The 20,505-nt window shown below is 39.3% G+C and overlaps 3 protein-coding genes across 3 annotated transcripts; 1 reads left to right on the top strand and 2 right to left on the bottom strand.

The window, feature by feature from the left end:
* On the bottom strand, positions 1 to 606 carry LOC149844752 (uncharacterized). The gene has a single exon (XM_089986155.1). It carries the CDS (start codon positions 604 to 606, stop codon positions 1 to 3), a length of 606 nt encoding a protein of 201 aa, XP_089842281.1.
* Positions 607 to 6,987: 6,381 nt separating this feature from the next.
* Positions 6,988 to 7,593, top strand: LOC149844751 (uncharacterized). Its single transcript, XM_089986148.1, has one exon. It carries the CDS (start codon positions 6,988 to 6,990, stop codon positions 7,591 to 7,593), a length of 606 nt encoding a protein of 201 aa, XP_089842274.1.
* Positions 7,594 to 11,431: 3,838 nt separating this feature from the next.
* On the bottom strand, positions 11,432 to 19,886 carry LOC149844750 (bet1-like SNARE 1-1). Its single transcript, XM_089995251.1, has 5 exons — positions 19,801 to 19,886; positions 18,288 to 18,438; positions 13,790 to 13,846; positions 13,652 to 13,711; positions 11,432 to 13,573 (listed from the first exon to the last, which is right to left on the bottom strand). Exons 1-5 carry the CDS (start codon positions 19,812 to 19,814, stop codon positions 13,484 to 13,486), a joined length of 372 nt encoding a protein of 123 aa, XP_089851377.1. The 5' UTR covers positions 19,815 to 19,886; the 3' UTR covers positions 11,432 to 13,483.
* Between the last annotated feature and the right edge of the window lie 619 nt (positions 19,887 to 20,505).

Here is a 20,505-nt window from a genome sequence, read left to right as displayed (position 1 = left end):
TTAGAGTGGCACAAAGTAACCCAAGTTGAGAACCGGAGGCTTGCCAGGTGCGGACAGGTCCTGTAGGACCTCAGTCTTGAAGTACTTCACAGCGAAGCCATTACGAACCATAATGATCAATTGGTAGGTGTAGTGTTGAGTTCCACGATCCAGTACATCTGCGTCCACCACTTGTAAGAACTGGAGGTTAGCATGATTCTGTTGGTCATACCTTTTCACTGCGAACGCACCCAACTCTTGCACGTGCTGGTCACCTGGGATGTGAACCCATGTGGGGGTTGGAGGAGTATAAGAAGTGGGTACGAAGTAGCCAAAATTGAGGACTGGTGGCTTGCCAGGTGCTGACAGGTCTTGTAACACTTCGCTCCAATAAAACTTTGTTTGGTAGTTGTCCAGAACCTTAATCACCAACTTGTAGGTGTAATGTTCAGTCCCTCGATCCAGTACTTCTGCATACACCACTTGAGAAAACTTAAGGTAAGCATGATTCTGTTCATCATACCTTTTCACTGCAAATGCACCCAAGCCTTGGACATGATTGTCATTCTCCACGTTTGGGACATGAACCCAATTGGAGGGTGGATGAGCAGTGGCCACAATGGCCATTACTGTCAAAATAAAAAGGGAAAAGAAAAGAGAAGACTTTCCCATGGCAGTGGGACGTCAACTGTTGAGCAGGGAAAACGTTGTGAAGCACAGGAAGTTGATAATAAGGAAGAAAAGGCTCTTAAAAAGCACTAGGGGCGAATGGATGAGTGATGACCATCAATCTTTCATCTGGTATTTATAGGCAAGAGTGTGAAGTCTCAAATCAATATTCAATAGTAATATTGGGTGCTAGCTAATACTGTGCTTCATTTTAATTTGGTAATTGTTAGCTAAGGTGGATTCTACGTTTTTAGAAATTGTAAGGGAAAGCTTTTGGAGTTGACGTCGAGTCTTTAAAAAAACGCTTAAAAACGTGTTTTGACGGTAAAAGATGCTCGTATCCATTCCATAGTCAAAGTGTATGAATAGGTGGAGGGACTCTCTCTCTCTCTCTCTCTCTCTCTCTCTCTCTCTCTCTCTCTCTCTCTCTCTCTCAATGAACAAATAACCTTTTGTTTTCCCTAAAGTGAAGGCAATTTGGTTTGCGCAATGCTGTGTTCTGATGATGGCGTTTGGTGCGAGCTGTTTGTTTAAGGGCGGATCAGGTGCAATCACGTTGCACACTTTGGGTGTGCCACTGCACCTGACTGCCCTCCATCTCTGGGGTACATCCTTTCAGCTGAGGGTTCCAACAGAAGATGGAGGGCAGATCAGGTGCCATGTGATTGCACCTGATCTGTTGTCTGTTTGGAATACCCACAAAGTCCCGGTAGCCACAATTAGCTAGCGCTGCAAAAGAATTTGGATACGAGGTGAATCTGTCGAATGGAAATCTGAATCTAAAATGGACAATTTAGAACCAAATGTGAATCCAGATCCGAAACTGTTTTTGATATGGTAGGGTTGTGTCTGGATCCGAAACATATGTGGTATTACTGGACCCAGCAGAAAACAATAAAAACTACGGTCCTCATATGCAAAAAAATTTAAAAAACAAAATTTGATTTGGACTTTAACCAGATCCAAATTAGATTCAACCTAAAATACTGATCTATTTGAATACAATACAAATGTGGAATAAATTGAATTTAGTAAGTTGAATCCTATCTCAATCCCGATTTCCATTTCACCTTAATGATCTGAATCTGGAAATACTGTATCAGATTTGGATTGTCTATCCGATTATATGCAATCCATTTGCAGTCCCAAGTATACCCCATACATGTTTCAAGTTTAGACATGCAGTCATAATGCATGATGTTATCAAAATGTTCACGTGTAATTGGGGCAAGGCTGTTTAAGAAAGACTACGAGTGCTTGACGATCTAATCAATTGGGCTTAAAACAATTAATTAAGAATCAACTTGTCATCGCTGCCAGCAGGATCATACTAATTTGACAAATTGTGAGGCCTTTCATGTAGAGATGCATGTGCATGCAGCCAGCCTTTTGCAGTTTGCTAGTATTGTAAGCCAAGCTACGAGCCGTGTACTCATTTGTTATTTGTGAGATTTAACAAAAATAGATGGAGGATAGGGCTAGACTTGTTCATTTGGCTATTCTGACTGTGGAGCTAGCTAGACCCTATATAGCCATGTCCCATAGGGTTCCTCCAACCTAGAAATTTGGCTATGAGAGAGAGTATATAATTGCTCGGTTTTCTGCATTTTTTTTTATTCTTCTTGGTAAATAACCAACAATGAGTCGAAGAGCACCACACATTAATCCGTGGTGAGGACCCATACTGATCACGAGTGGGTCTTTTCTTGTGTCTGGTAGAGTTATCCGATCCCACATTCATTATTCCATGAATTCTTGAAAATTAAAGGAGGTTCGTAAAAATTCAACATTCAGTGAACTGAATAATTCAAACTAATTTCCAAATTCTTGGGTTCCTGAATGCCCAGCTGGCCAATGAATTCCCTGTAATGCACTCGATGCTAAACCTCCTGTACTCTCAAGCATTTATCATCCTTTAGAACAACGATTTCTATTGTCTTATTTTTTCCTTGTGCTTATGAGGAGATTGCTCACCTCTTATAATCTATTCCTGTAAAATGATATGCATATACAAGTAAATATGGGTGCATTTGTTTGCTATCTTAATCTGTCCCTTTAAAATGCAAGTCTCATAACATGAAAAGCGAAAGCAATTACTGCCTGAGTATGAGACCCGAAGTTCTTGTAAATATGGGTGCTACAATTTATTCGATTTGCTATCTTAAGAGAAGGAACGCAAGAAATGAGAGAAGTGCAGCTGGGATACGGCAAGAGAACGTTTAGTCTCCCAGAGCTCAGCCATTGGCATCGAACATGCCGGAAGCCCAATTAGAAATAAGCAGAGAACGTTATTTGGTGTTCTCTTCTTATTCTTGTTGCTCTTTTCATTTTTTTCATTTGATGAAACATTGGTATCTGAAGTAGTAAAAATTTTATCTAATAATGAAGATCTCGGTGTACCCAATTGCATTTCGTCTAGTTTTCTGAACGAAATTGGTGCCCTAATCATAATTTGTTTTTCTCTATTTGGTATTTCTTCTCTGTACCAGCTCTCTCTCTCTCTCTCTCTCTCTCTCTCTCTCTCTCTCTCTCTCTCTCTCTCTCTCTCTCTCTCTCTCTCTCTCTCTCGGAGTATCAATGGTGGTGACCACCAGCACCATCATAAACCCTAATATGTCACCCCTCCAACCCCAAAACCATAACCCTCCATCACCAAAAGGCCCTCCTAAGAAGCCTTATTCCCCACTCTCACTGCCCTCCTAAGAACCCTTTTTCTTAATTTTTTTTTCTTCCTTTTGTTTCACACCTGTTATTAATCAAAACTTCGCCTTCGATTTCATATTTGTCATTTTGTTCTCTTTTTTTCTGAATTGTTTATTTGATGAACAAGCGTATAAACTGATTCATCTGATATTTTGACATTCACTTATTGTATTTATTTATTTATTTTGTTGGTTTGTTTGTTCCTATTTGTTGATCAATTTTGTAATCATCTCAATTTACGGCCTTTGACGCATTTTCTCTTCAGGCTTTCGGACGGTTAGTTCAAAATAGAGAGGCAACAAGAAAAAACCGACTAAGAAAGATGGTGTGACTTATTCTTTTATGTTTCTAGGATATGGATGGATCCTGTGGTGACAGGAACATTGTTGATACTTATGGGTATTCAAGTGTTTTGACAATATAAAAAGGGTTTATTGATATTCATGAAATTAAATATAGTGGGTAAAAGAATGGGTGAGTGATATTCTATATTGTTATATGTTTCCTAGATATTGGTTGTGGGACTTATTTCGGTGAGTTCTTTAAGTTGCATTAACCAGCTTTACTATCTTCTTCTTCTCCATTCTTTTTCCTTGTTTGTGTAATAAAATTGGGAACTAGTGAATACACAGTAGATATCATGGCATCTCTCTTTCATTCTCATGGAATGCCTTTACTTTCAGGACTGTAGATAATTTTGTCCGATTGTTTGACGGATGAAACCTCACATCCGGTGGTATTTGTGCTCCAGTTTGCAAATTTAAAGGTCACAAAGTTGTTCTTTGTGTGATTGTGTTTTGGTTTTGCTAAAGTTATTAAGTGATGAGACAAACATTTAGTTTTTGTTTGAGATCTTCCCTTCTAGAAGAAGTTGGTTCAGGCTATATATTCTCAATCATTTTTTTCATGCATACATTTCAGTGGTGCCCAAAAACATCATCTATATTTTAAAGCTCTGTTGAGGATAGTTCGCAAATTTAAGTCACAAAGTTGTTGTTCTTTGTGTGCTGGTATGATTGTGTTTTGGTTTTGCCTAAGTTATTGAGTGATGGTTTGTCGACTCCCATTCATCGTAGGCAGCGTTCAGTGGGTCGAACCTTTTTGTTTTGCCAGTTACATATCTCAGTTTTGATTTTTCGCTTAAAAAGTGACTGGCGGCATTTGACCAACTGAGATAGTTTGATCCGTTCAAAGGGGTGGTTGTTATTTTCAAAGTAGGATTTTGCTCCTGAGCCACCATTCTGGCTGTCGATGGATGCACCGCGGGCTGGGTTGACGTATCTGATGTAGTGTTATTGCCCATAGCGATATGAGGGATGTAGAGTGCACTAACACTTCAGCGGGTGCCAGGGCACTGGTTATTTTGATAGGGCTTTGATACCATGTTACAAGATATGGAGGAGCATGAGAAGTAGACCCAGGCACGCTAAAACCATCAGAGATTTATGTGGTTCGGCTGTATACCTACATAGAAAAAACTCTGCTCACATTTTATTCATCATCACTAAGTGGTTTTAAACATACAGGGAGAATGATTGAGATAGCGTGGGAAGCTGATGGAGATATTTTTGGTATTCCCGAATAACTAGGGAAGGATCCAAAGAAGATAGATAAGTTGGCTAATTCAAAAATTACTGAGCCACCAAATGTAAGTTGGTTCTTATCCTTATCTCCTTATCGTTCAACAGGTCGTAGCTTGGCTTAAAATACTAGCAAATTGCAAAAGGCTGGCTGCGTGCACATGGGAAGCAGATCAGGTCAAGCTGAACATGTGCTTTTTTGCTCATGCCAACATCGTGGCCGTTCGTTTTGTATTTTGAAAAGTTAAAAAGTCAAGGGAACATTTATATGCTAGGTGGCATTCATCCAAAATGCAAACAGACGGCCACGATGTTGGCATGAGCAAAAAGCTCATGTTCAGCATGACAGTATGATCCTGCTGGCAGCGATGACAAGTTGATTCTTAATTAATTGTTTTAAGCCCAATTGATTAGATGGTCAAGCACTAGCAGTCTTTATTAAACAGCCTTGTCCCAAGTACACGTGAATATTTTGATTACATCATGCATTATGGCTGCATGCCTAAACTTGAGACATGTATGGGGGTGTACTTAGGGCTGCAACAAATGTATCCGATATAATCGGATACGTACACAATCTAAATCTGACACAGTATTTCCAGATTCAGATCCTTACAGTGAAATCGAAATTGAGATTGGATTCAACTTACTAAATTGGATTTATTCCAGATTTGTACTGTTTTCAAATAGATCAGTATTTTAGGTTGAATCAAATTTGGATCTGGTTAAAGTCCAAATCAATTTTTTTTATTTTTTTGCATATAAGGACCATAGTTTTTATTGTTTTCTGCCGGGTCCAGTAATACCACATATATTTTGGATCCAGACTCAACTCTATCATATCAAATCAGATTCGGATCTAGATTGATATTTGGTTCTACATTGTCCATTTTAGATTCAGATTCGGATCCGACACGATTCATCTAGTATCCAAATTCTTTTGCAGCGCTAACTGTGGGTCCCAGGACTTTGTGAGTACTCCAAACGAGAGGGTGTTGGGTGTTTTTTTCCGAACATGCATTGTAGCTACAATGTATATTTGGAGTCCCGACTGAGTGTCGCGTGGCTCTCAGTCGGGTGTATGAGAGCATTGTACACCACCGTACACCGCTCAATCGGGTGTAGGGGGCACCGTAAACCACCGTACATCTCGCAGTCTGGTGTACGGCGGTGTATGGCACCCCCCTACACCCGACTGCTTAGTCGGGCACGCACTGTACGATGTGTGTTGGGGGTGCACATATAACCTGTCCCCGTTTCCAAACAGACAGCAAATCAGCAGCAATCACATCGCACCTGATCTGCCCTCCGTCTTCTGTTGAGGCCCACAGCTGAAGGCTGTGTACCCCAGAGATGGAGGGCAGTCAGGTGCAGTGGCACACCCAAAGTGTGCAACGTGATTGCACCTGATCGGCCCTCAAACAAACAGCTTGCACCAAATGCCAGCATCAGAACACAGCATTGCGCAAACCAACCTGCCTTCGCTTTAGGGAAAACGAAAGGTTATTTGTTCATTGAGGAAGAGAGAGAGAGTCCCTCGAACCTATTCATACACTTTGACTATGGCATGGATAGTTAGCTCAAAAACGTAAAAAGCTGTGGAAGGGATAAGAGCATCTTTTTCAGTCAAAACAAGTGTGCATGGAGCAGGTTTTTAAGCGTTTTTTTAAAGACTCGACGTCACCCATGATTTCCAAATAAAAAAGAAAGAATGATGATACACAGAGTCAACTCCAAAAGCTTTCCCCTACAATTTCTAAAAACGTAGACTCCACCTTAGCCAACAATTACCAAATTAAAATGAAACACAGTATTAACTATCACCCAGTGTTACTATTGAATATTGATTTGAGCCTTCACACTCTTGCCTATAAATACCAGCTGAAATATCGATGGTCATCACTCATCCATTCGCCCCCAGTGCTTTTTAAGAGCCTTTTCTTCCTTGTTATCAATCAACTTCCTGTGCTTCACAACGTTTTCCCTGCTGAGCAGTTGACGTCCCACTGCCATGGGAAAGTCTTCTCCATTTTTTTCCCTTTTTATTTTGACAGTAATGGCCATTGTGGCCACTGCTCATCCACCCTCCAATTGGGTTCATGTCCCAAACGTGGAGAATGACAATCATGTCCAAGGCTTGGGTGCATTTGCAGTGAAAAGGTATGATGAACAGAATCATGCTTACCTTAAGTTTTCTCAAGTGGTGTATGCAGAAGTACTGGATCGAGGGACTGAACATTACACCTACAAGTTGGTGATTAAGGTTCTGGAGGGCTACCAAATAAAATTTTATTTGAGCGAAGTGTTACAAGACCTGTCAGCACCTGGCAAGCCACCAGTCCTCAATTTTGGCTACTTCGTATCCACTTCTTATACTCCTCCAACCCCCACATGGGTTCACATCCCAGGTGACCAGCACGTTCAAGAGTTGGGTGCGTTCGCAGTGAAAAGGTATGACCAACAGAATCATGCTAAGCTCCAGTTCTTACAAGTGGTGGACGCACAAGTACTGGATCGTGGAACTCAACACTACACCTACCACTTGATCATTAACGTTCGTAATGGCTTCGCTGTGAAGTACTTCAAGATTGAAGTCCTACAGGACCTGTCCGCACCTGGCAAGCCTCCGGTTCTCAACTTGGGTTACTTTGTGCCACTCTAAATCGGCATCCACAGTCTTTATGTCTGTTCTATGAATAAATAATGTAGCCATTGCTCATGTTCCGTTAATGTGCATGATTGAAATAAAGTATTTGTTCGTTACACTTTATTTTGGTTTCCAATCTAATATGTGATACTTCAGTTTTCCTGTAAGTATAATACCATATATATATATATATATATATATATATATATATATATAGAGAGAGAGAGAGAGAGAGAGAGAGAGAGAGAGTATATGGACATAAGGCCTGTGGCACCTTGGGATGTGCTAATCTCCAAGTTTACCTTTCCTAATCACCCCATCACTTAGGGATGTAAATGAACCAGATTTTAATTCGATTCCATTTAGCTGCATATGGAAAGTCAAAACAATATCCGATTATAAGCTTTCATTTTTTTGCTGCTGAATTTGACGCATATCAGAATCCATTTACATGTAAAATAGCAGCTATGGTATGCACTTATCACTATTCGAATCCGTTTAGCCAACATCTGATTAGTCGAATATTGTCCACATCCCATCTGAATCGGAACCATTTACATCCCTCCCATCACCAAATTAAAATGATGGTACCTCTAAGTGTGTATGTTTGTGGGTACTCCTACTTTAAAATTGTAGTTTTTTGCTTTTTATTTATCTTATTTGCATCTCAAGAGGAAATAACGACATTAACATGTCGTTTGCATGATCAAATAGAATGAGAGAAGAATAAAAAGAAGCCTTGAAGAGTTGTGAGTTGGAAGATGCAACATAGACCCTAGTGGAACGCAGTGATGATAAACGAGAACTCAAAGTGAAACTTTTGTAGCCATGTGAGCGTAGAGGTTGATTGTATTGCTTAAGGCATGTCTCAGGAGTCAACTTAGCTTCTATTTTTTTAGAGAAAGATAATTTCATTAATGTGGCAGTAAGAAACAGAGACAGAAATTAGCTGGGTGTGATGAGATATCACGCCAGCCATGGATGTGCTACATAGAAAAAGCAGAACATAACATAACATAACATGAGAAATCATAACAGGAAATTTGGAATACAGTGGACCAGAGAGATCCATGAGGGCACTAAAGGATAGCCATATTTTTTCCAATCCATCAAAACTGTGTTGGTCATAGAGACCCGTGAGGGCGCTAAATGATAGACTTGCCAAATGAATCTTTAGACATTATGATTGACACATTTACAACCACTCTCTTATGATTTTTTATTTCGGTTTCTTTTGATAGTCAGGCTAAGGTGTCTCAAGGCTCCTACTTCTATCGGAAGGAGATCAGGTCATGCTGAAAATGAGCGTTGTTGCTCATGCTGACATCGTGGCCATCCGATTTGCATTTTTAAAAAGCTCAAAAGTCAACAAAACCACGTGGCATTCATCCAAAATGCAAACAGACGGCCACGATGGCCGAATGAGCAAAAACGCTCATTTTCAGCATGACCTGATCTGCTTCCAATTCTAATAGCCTTTAGCTTAGTTTCATATTTAGGTGGTGCTTACTTTTTTTGATGTATTGGGATTTTGATTACGTTTTATAAAGGAAGAAAAGTTCTTTTTTTTTTTTACCAAAGCAGAACCCGGATCCAGCAAGTAGTTATTTGAGTGGGTTTGGGTACACACTCTTGATGGGTTGGATACCCTACCAGTTGACAGCCCTACCCACTTCCAACACCTGGAGAAATGACTAGGGGTGTCAACGGGTCGGGTTTGGTTTGGACCCAGGTGGGACGAAACACAGATTTGATTTAAGATGCTGGTACTAGGTCTGAACTCAGGTCCAATCGGATCTACCATAAGAGAAACCTTACCCAGACCCTATGAACCAAACCCTGACCATACTTGATGAAATAGTACTTATTATCTTTTTTACATATAAAAAGTTGCGGATCTTAGTTGAAATTTCATAAACCATATCTGGCTCCATACATTAATCAAATTTTTTGAATCTGATCCAGATTCTAATCGGACCTCCTTGTTTATCACAAAACCCTGACCCTATAGTGTTTGGTACAGATGGGGTTCGGGTCAAACCCCGACCCAATGACACCCCTAGAAACGAAATTGGTTGGAAATGGGACTTTAAACGGATCGGATATAGTTAGATATACGATCCAAATCTGACATGTTATTTATGGATTTGGATCCTTTAAGTAAAACTCGAATGTACATTCATATTTACTTTCAGATTTGGGTCAGATTCGGATCAGCATTTTAAGTTGGATCAAGAACTGATCCCAATCAGAATCCAAACCCATTGCATTTTTTAAATGTATTTTTCTCCATCCAGTATTACAGCATGTATTTTGAATTCGGATTCAACTTTGCCTCGTCGGATCTGATTCAGATCTAGATCTGCATTCGGATCTACTATTTATACTTTGTATTCGGATTCAGATCTAGCAGAATTTGGCTCGAATTTGACCTGTTTGCACCTCTGGTTGGAAAGGTGATGGGTTGAGATCAAGTGATCATATTTCCCAGTAGCATGTCAGTATACTTCGTGGATCCTATCATATAGGCATGCGATGGTGGTCCCTGTTCCGGGTAAATGGACTGGAGCGTGGATAAGGATCTAGATCTGAATAGACGTAGGGTGCCGCACAGAACCTTCCAGGGGCAGGTCGGTAGTAGTACCTTCATAATCAACGGTTACCTTGGATCACGAAAACAGAAAGAGGCGAGAGGGATCCTTATATATACATATCTTTCTCCTCTTCTTCCTTCACCACCAGCTACACTGCATCAACGTCTTCCTCACAGAGAGAGAGAGAGACTGCAATGGAGGAAGGGAGCAAGAATAACCAACCATCCTCTTCGTCAGTTAAGGTGCTTCTCCATTTCTACGTGAAGTACACACTGTTAGGTGTAAGAAAGGATGGAGAGAAATTCAAAGAAGGAATGAGGTGTTTAAGATAGAGGTCTTGATAAGGTGGAATAGTCCCATATTGCTTTTGCATGAGTTTTCTGAGAGCTTTATAAGCAATTAGTGAACTCATACACTTGTTCCTGAGAACAAGGGAGTGGGATGACCACCACACACACGCGCGCGCGCGCGCCCGCCCGCCGTGCCGTGCCGAGCCGGGTCGGGTCGGGTCGGGTCGGGTCGGGTAATTGGCCCTTTAGGGCCATATCCAATCAAGACAAGTATCCCCAAAGTTTCTTTGGATTCGGTAACGGGTAATGAGAATGGATAACGGGTCACGACTCCTCGGATTCCGTGCCCGTTATGGAACTTCGGATTCCGTAACGGGCTCCTTCCACGTTTCATAACCGTTCGTGGGTTATAAAAGCGTGGTCAGGGGTGGGGTTACAGAGTGACTGAGACAGACGATTTCTGAAGAAGCATTCTGCGATTTCCCATCTCTCTCTCTTTTTCCTGTGAGTTATCCCGAAAGGGGTTGTTCTGCAACTGTGATTCGAAGAGGCTGTTTTCGAAGGACGATCCATCGGAGTGCACCGTTCGGTTCGTCGTGGCTATTGTATCCTGGGGGAAGGACGCCGGACCCTGATCTGCACAGTATGTGGGGGCGAATCTTCTCTAAGGGGAGTACTTTCGTACGCCTTAGCCTGCTGCATATTCTAAACATGTGCATGTTGTTTTCTTTATGTTCTATGCATGTGTTTGTTTATATGCTTACGTCTGGATTTTGGTCTGATGCGGAAAATGCCATGCTTGCTCCCTGTTACTGTTTCGGTCGTCTGTTAATCATGTTCTTTACACTGTTGTATTTATTGATGTATTTCGTGTTTTATATCATGATGACGATTGTGAAACTGTGTGATCTGAAATATGATCCATCACACACGCCCAAGAAGAGAGCACCACCAAGAAGAAGAAGCAGCAGCAGCATCGTCGGAAAGAATCACAGAGACCGATTATTGGAGCGACGCCTTCTTCTACAACTACGACCGCAGCACCGACTCCGAGTCGGATCCTCCAGGAAAGATGGTTTCTGATGCCCTCTACTACGGGACAGACATATCTCTAGAGTTGATAGACGAGATGTGCCCATACATCTGTTGCCAAATCAGGGAGTTGATCCGACAATGTCCGGTGGAGTCGCGCCCGTCGACGGCCACCACCACCGTCAGAATCATGACCATCGTTGATGTTGTGGAAGAGGAAGCGGAGGGAGGCATCCGTTTCGATTACGGAGCGGAGATTACCCGCTTTGATGTATACGCAGCAAAACGGGCTTGTGGAAAACAGATGGTCGAGGAAGGACTCTTCTCTTATCAGGAGGCGGCAGCGATGGAGAAGGTGAAGATGGATGATGCAGCTGCCCAGCAGGTGGCGTGACAAAATCCCACCTGGGCGGTCGGAGCCCTGTTTTGGGAACCATGGTTCTTGCAAGCTTTCCTTGTTTGGGTTCTTTTTCTTTCTTTCTGTTGTTCATTATCTCTTTATCTATTGTAGCGAGATTTTATTCATCTGTAGGTGCTTTATATAATATGAACAATTATGTGTGTGTGTGATGTGTGTGTGTGTGTGAGAGAGAGAGAGAGTCACTCAAGTGATTCCTGGTTGGTAGACACAGAGCGGGTTCTCCATTCAATTCTAGTGAGTCTGGTCTCAACTCCTGTCATCTTCTGATATCAAGGTTGCCTATTAATCACTGGTTGCTAGTTCACCTGCCAAAATAATGGGGTCAATGCAACTTTTTTTATTGTCGCATGCATCTGCTTGTCTTATTTTTCAAAGTAACTTGGCTCCATTATTTAGTTAAAAAGAAAAAAGAAAAATCCGTTAATATTTTATTTATTCAATAAAAATAAGATATTTTATCAACAAAGGACAAAAAGTAATTTTATTTCTTAAGTGGGTATTGAAATTCATCAAGAAAAAGCAAGCAGATGATTATAATAACAGAACTTATTTCTTTTCATAGATGGTTGACAAGTTAGGTGGCTTTCTGTAATTTGCTCTCTGAAACCCAACCACAAGGCCTTATGTAAATGAACATTGTGCCAGATTTGGCTCATATACGATAAAGAAACATTCTTGAAAGGTCAACCTGTCTACACTGACCACCAACCAAATCCTCCTCTTCATAAGTGGCTACCACAATGAAGCAAAGACTGCCATCTAGAGTGTGTTAGCAGGTGCAGTGAACTTGTTTAGGTAGATGCAGTTCACTTCATAGCCCTGTTACTGTCCCCGCTTACAAATAGATGTCAGTTTGGGATTAGGCATATGAATCCATGGATGTTGCAGCATTCAGGTGAAACAAATGAGAAATATGGGATGAACGATTCAAGTCTAACCACAGTATCACCGTATCACGGCTAGAAACAACAGAGATATTGATGCTTCATCTGCAACATGGAATTCTTCACAAAGTAGAAAGGATTGTACATGCCCGATAAAGATGAAAGGTATGGTTCATGGCTCTGTTGTGGGAGCAGGTTTTGTATTGGAACGAAGTCCATGAGATGGGTGACATGGGTACCTAGCAATAGCCTAGTGTCTCGCATGATATCAGAACTGCCACAGTTTTACAAAACCTGTATCAAAAGATTTTGATTTCAGAAATAACAGTATGAGATTGAATCAGGTTCCACCATTTCAATCAAGGTTCATATGCAAAGACAATTGGTGGTAGTACATTAAAACCTGATCCAAGGGACTCAGCTTACCACAAACCTTGTCCAATCAGCCACTTCCACTTATGAATAAAAGCCTCTAGTCAAAATATGAACAAAGAAACATCACATTTTATACATTTATCAGAATACTGGAGAAGGGGGTTCCAGCTCTAACCTTTCCATAAAACGTTCTTATGATAGACATGGATTGGTATAAAAGTGGAGAGATTGTACAGACAAGATTTAGGAGCAAAACTAAATCAAATCTATATCCTCCCAGAACGTACTGGGGACATAACAACATCACAACTACTTAGTCAGATAGTAAATAAGTAGGAAGAGTGCAACAAATGATGCAACTAACGTGGCCATTCTCCTGCTTGACTTCGTCTCAAAAACCTGTGCAAGCAAGCATGAGCATTTTTAATTATGTATCGTCACAAAACTGCAAAACAAAAAGGGGGAAAATCAGCATACCATCTTGAATCGGTCCATGGTGCCAAACAAGATGCCTCTTGATGAATCCATATCATTACCCTGCAGCCCGCATAAAAAGATAAGTAAACCATATAAACAACAGAAAATGCAGTCTCACAGAACTTTCACAATGCTTACCATTGTGTCCAATGCACGATTGTGACTTTCAACTTCTTCATGAATATCTCCTGTCAACTGTTTAGAAAGTAATTGTCAGAAATCATTACAGATGCTCCAAAGGTTAATAGAGACTGATGGTGCACTTCTTGTGAAAGATATATAATGTGTGAAGGAAGAAAAACATCAATAGATAAACTACTGAACTCGAGTGTTTGCCCAAGTTGTGCACTTCGAGTTCTAGGACCCCACACCTACATGCTGTAGCTGGCTGGGTTGCAATAATTCCAACATTCCAGACCAGCAGTTTCCACCTTTGAGATGTTAACAACCTATCTTTAATGCACTCAGCCAAGAAATTTTTAAAATTTTGGTGACGGTGCCTTTTGTTGACTGGCACATGGTTACAAGTATCACTAGATACTTGGGAGACTCCAATTCATCAAGGGGGGATATTTCATCTTGTACAAAGTTTCACAAGGGATCATCAACGTGTTGTGAAAAGCACGGCTCGCCTCGAGGCGAGGGCCGTTGTGCCTTGAGGCGCACATGCAAGGCACAAAAAGGCCTGAGGCATGTGCCTCATAGACCTTGAGGCGTACGCCTCACGGCAAGACTCGCCTTAGGCTGATACAACAAGGAAGAGGATCTCCATACCCAAGAAAAAAAGTGCCAGAAAGCATGAAATTGAAATATGAAAAAGCAATAAGAAAAAAAATAAATCCCAAAAACCAAACAAAGAGAGAAAGCCAATAGAATAACAACTATGAGAATGGAAAAAGTAAGAAGCAAACAAGTGAGAAAAGAGAAAGAATGGACATTGTCCATTCGAGGGAAGAAAGAAGCCTATAACCATAGCTGTAACAACTATGGACAATGTTATGCTCAAGTAAATATTGGAAAATGAAAAGTGGAACTCTTGAGAATTTTTGGACTTTTTTTAGTGTTTTTAACAAAAGTTGTTATCAGCACTGCAACCAACCAAGCTGGCATTCAAGATGAAAGAGGAGAGATGAAAAACAAACTATTTAAAAATCACAATCTGACATCATGTAAGTATGAGCAGGATAAGCAATAACTGTTCACACCATTAAATACAGAAAAAACTGTAAGTGATAAATCCCTAAGTGCATGAAGAAAGATTCTTTGACTATACCTATAAACCAAATAAAGATATAGGCTTGTAAAAAAGGTACCTAAGCATTTATTCCAACACCATAAGTGCATTAAGGTGCCAAGAGTCATTTCAATGGTTTCTAGAGTACTAACCATCTTGATGTGCATGCCATAATGGAAGTAGAAAAATGCTACACCCTATGCATCATTGACTGCCTTTCAATTTTAATACACAGGTTGCTGAGTAAGCAAGTCGAGCCAAGCTCAGTTTTAGGTTGCTCAGGCTTAGCTTGTCACAACACTCAAGGCCAGGCTTGTTCTTGTCTAAAATTGCCCAGTGACACTGAAGTCTGATCCCACTTGGTTTGTCAACTTTATATCGAGCTCAAGCTTAGGTATTGAACTCACTTTACAAGTTTAGCAATAAATAGAAGTAATTTTTTTATGAATTTCATGGAATCCATTCTAAGATATTTTATTGTAAAGTACACTTGAATAAATCAAAATTTAAGAGCGCAAGTGTCATAAATAAAAGAAACTATGAAAAACAATCGAGTCAACAATTTAAAAGAGCTAACTGACTGGTGTTACAGTCTGGGGTTGGACAAGTCCAAAAGCAAAAGATGCAACATAATGCAATAATTAGACCACAACCAAGCTGCTGGCACGCAGCACCAAAATGTTTGTCTTGAAAGAGGACACACTCCCATATTTTGTTGACAAAAGAACTTGTAAATTTCATCTATCTTTGAAGTCAGTAGTTTATGTTTCTGCCTTTGAATTTGCTGAAAAGAAAATGACACCACCCTTTAACTTTCATTCATTTACCAAAATCAAAAGCCATGCTTTAGCTTGGGTTGTTAGCTTAGCAAATTGAATTATCAAATTGAGTTATAGGCTTATAGCAAAGCTCAAGTAGCCTCATGAGATTACCACCCCCACATACATATAACTTTGGACCTTTGGACTCACTAACATTATGTTGTCCAGATATCCACATCTAGAGTACGCATGACAGATCATTTGTCAAGTTGTGTGTGTTAAAGTTGTATATATATATAATCACTAGAATATGAGAACTAGAAATATGGGCATTTCCAACACATTTTTTGCAAATCCAACCATGTGGATGAGCTTAGCATGGTGAATTTGATAGAAATCAACCATTGGATAGTGTATTTTCGATGAAAAAATGTGATTTTTGAATGCTTGAATATTTATGAAGATTATGAGCCATTGATTTTAAAGCCTTAAAAAAAATCTGGTTTATGCATCGAAATTGGATGATTCAAGAGTGTGTTCTTATAAAACCAAGCATGTAGATCACATCCGTACGGTTAGATTCAAGACAAAAGAACAAAAAAACCATGAAAATCGTGGTTCACACATTAGTTCTCATATTTCCAGTTCTCTCTCTCTCTCTCTCTCTCTCTCTCTCTCTCTCTCTCTCTCTCTCTATATATATATATATATATATATATATATATATATATATATATATATATATATATATATGTGTGTGTGTGTGTGTGTGTGTGTGTGTGTGCGTATATATATATATATATATATTTATTTATTTAGTTATTTATTTATTTTTGCTATCTTGTATTTTTAATAGGTACCCATTAGGGGTATTTTGGTCATTTCCCTCTTATGTAGTAGGTTGTGCCCATTAGGGGCACTTTTGTCTTTTCATTTTCTTTTTATTTTTTGCATCTTTCATTTTTGTTCTAGCCGTAAGGCAACGGCTAGTTGGCTAGCTCCTTAAGTGCCTTGTAACCTCTATAAATATCGGAGTCTTTCCCATATTTCTTCAATACTTTTCTTAAGCATTTTCAATAATATTTTTATTTATTTTAGTTGTTCTCTTGCCCATAAGTGGCTTGTGTTCTTGTTTGTATTGGCCCATAAGAGACTTGTTATCTTTGTGCACATTCTTGTAATCTTGTAAGCCCATAGTGGCATATATTTGTGCACTTTTTATTTCATTACAGTGTGTACTATTCTCATATTCATTATTTTATTATGATACTCCTCCAAATGGTTGCTTTGTTACTTTTGAAGACAATTTCAGCACATATTACTAGTCAGTATGTTGTTTGAATTTATAGCCTCACACTTGTTAATTGAATATTTTTACCAGTTACCATAAATGATCAAATTTGGCTACAATGACAACAGTCTAAAATGATGCCCATCTTACACAGTGACAGAAGTCATCTTTCGCACAGATCCATCAAACTTCCTACATCCAAGCAACAAGAAATAAAATGACAAGACACCATCTGTAGAAAGCTTTAATTTATGGTGTTCCACAAAAGGTGTATCACAAACAAAATTCAATAAATCACAGGAATCTAATCAGAGTTTCACATGCCAAACAAGTAGAGGTAACATCGTCACAGCTTGCCATCCAAGAACATACAGCACGTGTAAGAATTCTCTTTTTGCAATAATAGTTATTTCATAACACATCAACCATGAGTCCCTAGCTCTCTTCCATTCTCCTCCCCTCTTATGCTTCGTAACAATATCACATCTGATCAAATCTTTACTTCACTTACCTTTCTTTTTTTCTTTTTATTTTTGGATAGTGAATTGGAAGTAACATCAGGATGCATTTAAACCCATGACCACTTGGTCAAAGATAAAGGGCATCTTTGCTTTGGTTACAGGTGGGATGAACATTAACTGAGAAAGTACAAGCTGTGATTGTTGGTTACAAGGTCAATCTTGTGACCAACTTTCACAAGATTCAAGGCAAAAGCAATCAAAGCTGACAATCACAATCACAACTTTACTTTTCTCATATTTTACTAACCTTGAGAAAGTGTTGTGATTGTGATTTACAATCACAGGATCTTGAAAAAATCCAAGAACCACAAGGCACTGCAAACATACCCAAAGTGACACTCAAGTTATTAGCTTTGACCTTTTACACATCTTGGTTTAAACAAACTTATCCTTTTTATCTTTATTTGATTTTAATGAAGTTTCTCATGACTTTTTAAAAGAAGAAGCACATATTCATATGCACACACATGCAATCCTGAGAACATTTGTTTAAAGATAGTGTGACTACGCCATTCAAGCTATCAGCTTGGATCCATATTGACTTCAATAAAACTCCAATCATACCCTTCTTGGTTTTCAATAATTTCATTTGCACTTACCAAAAAAAAGGAAGAAAATAGAACTGATCTTATCTGTTACAGTTTTTCCTTTCTTTTTATCATAACAATAAAGAATCACAGGACATATCAGACTATCAGGAAAACTGAACAGTTCATTTCCAATGAAGTGGACGATATCCAAATCTGATCAACGCAAACTATCCATATTGACCTTGATTTCAGGAATAATAGCATAAGAATGTCTGTCATATGAAAAGTTTTTAACATACTCTCTTGAGAATGTTAATCCTATCTTGAAGACCATCCACGGCTCTTTCATTGTCTTGTTCAGCTGTTTCATGAGTGGTGTAAGAAGAGGAGGCCCTAATACCTCCCTCTTCAATTCCATCAAACAAAGCATTGTGACTGCTTCGATAGTCCCTGTACATAGTGAGAAAAGGTAATCAATAAACCCACAAAAATACTCTGATGATAAAAATATAAAAAATTGGAATCCATTTAGACATCATGGGAAACCTAAAAACGGTGATAAATCCAATAACCTAAGCAACAGCATCGTTTGAACTCATAGATAAGAAGGAAAGATCATAAAAATACAAAACAGCCTCAATTGACCAATAGTCTCCATATTTACATGTGGAAGCATGCATGCGTTATCTTCTTCACTAGGTGTTATTCAATCGCAGCATTTTTGTCACAATAAAAAAAATATGGGGTTTTTGGCGCCAATAAATGCACCCACATAAAAATAGGTATCTTAAACTAAGTAATCAGAAGAAACCTTGCAAGCATGAAGGGAATGTACAACTTGAAAGAGCTCCAAATATTTTTTTATCATAAGATAGTTAACGTAAAAGTAATATTGTTATCCAAGTGCAGAAAATTAAGAGGCCTTGAGTTCTATCAAAAGTATCATACTATACTACTCCACAGGAGGCTACATATGAACTCTTGCAGAACCATTGAATTGAAGAAGATTTTTAAGCACATCCCATCCAACCATTACCCAATTCCGGGTCATTAAATTTCAAGAAGGGATTCAATCCCTAATATCTTGCAACTTTAGCCGCAGTATCGGCAAGCCAGTGTTAACATGGCAACAAAGCAATTCGATTGCGACGTGTTCAAAATCTTCAAATGAAATGGATATACCCACTAATTCTCAAAAAGTGGGATAATTTAGGCCTAGCATTAAGGAGTGGAATGCAATTTCCCAAATTATACCACTTTCTGCACCAGTGAATGAATCCCCACACCCCTAAAGAGCCCAAATCTTTTCGCATCCAAATAACAAACAGTGAGAACTAACTAATTAAGGAAGATGGCATACTCTAGGTTGAACGACTCACAAACCAACACAACAGAGAAGCAGAATTCAAACCCCCGCCCCTCCCTGCCCCCTCGAGAAAGAGATTTTATTGATGAAAACGATCAAATCGGCCACGAATGAATGCAATAATCTCATCACACCCAACATAATTCCAACCTTATAACAAATGGAACAACCGAAATACAAGACCGCGTGAAAAATAAGCACGAGTTGCACCAATTAAGCAAAGGAAATTATACAAAAGAAAAAAAAAAGGAGGACGTCTTCCAACATCAAAATTTGTTGATGCCATGAACCAATTCAAGACTCTAACAACAAAATCCTAGCTCTTCCCCCACCAAAAAGAAAGGGAAAACAAGAAAGAAAAAAGAAGAAACCACAACACCCAAAAGCCACTTGGAACTCAAAATCTCACAAGATCAAATGAAAGAGAGAGAGAGAGAGAGACTCGCCTTCTGGAATTCATTGGTGGACGAAGAGACTCTCTTGCCTTCTGGAATTCATTGGTGGACTCTCTCTCTCTCTCTCTCTCTCTCTCTCTCTCTCTCTCTCTCTCTCTTATGCACGTTAATATGATTACCATTTGCGTTTGTGGGTTAATTATCTCGTTATTCTCGTTTGCACCCTAATCCCAACGAAATTGTGAATACGGGCCTCTCTTTAAGGGAATTTTCAATTACACACCCATGCCAAGGAAAGGATACGAAATCACCTTGTTCCATTTTGAAAATCATACCACGTGCCATACTAACGCAACGGGCATTTGTTTGGTTTTTTGGTAATTTCTTATTTTGTGACTAATGTCGCCAAGTCTCGTCCTGGAGAAGCTGAAAATCTCTTGACAAGTTAAAGTTTTGTTATTTTATAAGAATATTAGGAAAATATCGGCATATATGCACTTTTAAAACATATAAAAATTCTCATCAAGACATTATTTAATAATATATTCTAAGATAAATATTGTGTTCTTTAGTGCATTGGTTTCAAAAAATATCACAATAGAATTATTATATTTTAAAAATATTGCTAATATTTGTTACATAATGGCATTGCTATTCAGGTATAGACATGCCTATCAAAGCTAGGACCATTTGGTGAGGGCGATTCATGAATGTCTCCAAGTTGACAAGATGGCACCAGGCTGAAGCGAGTCCGGG

The sequence above is a fragment of the Nuphar pumila genome, chromosome 2 (genome assembly GCF_984573655.1).
Source record: "Nuphar pumila chromosome 2, dmNupPumi1.hap1.1, whole genome shotgun sequence".
Lineage (NCBI taxonomy): Eukaryota > Viridiplantae > Streptophyta > Magnoliopsida > Nymphaeales > Nymphaeaceae > Nuphar > Nuphar pumila.
Note: the sequence above shows the minus strand (reverse complement) of the source record. Positions and strands in the feature narration are given on the sequence as shown.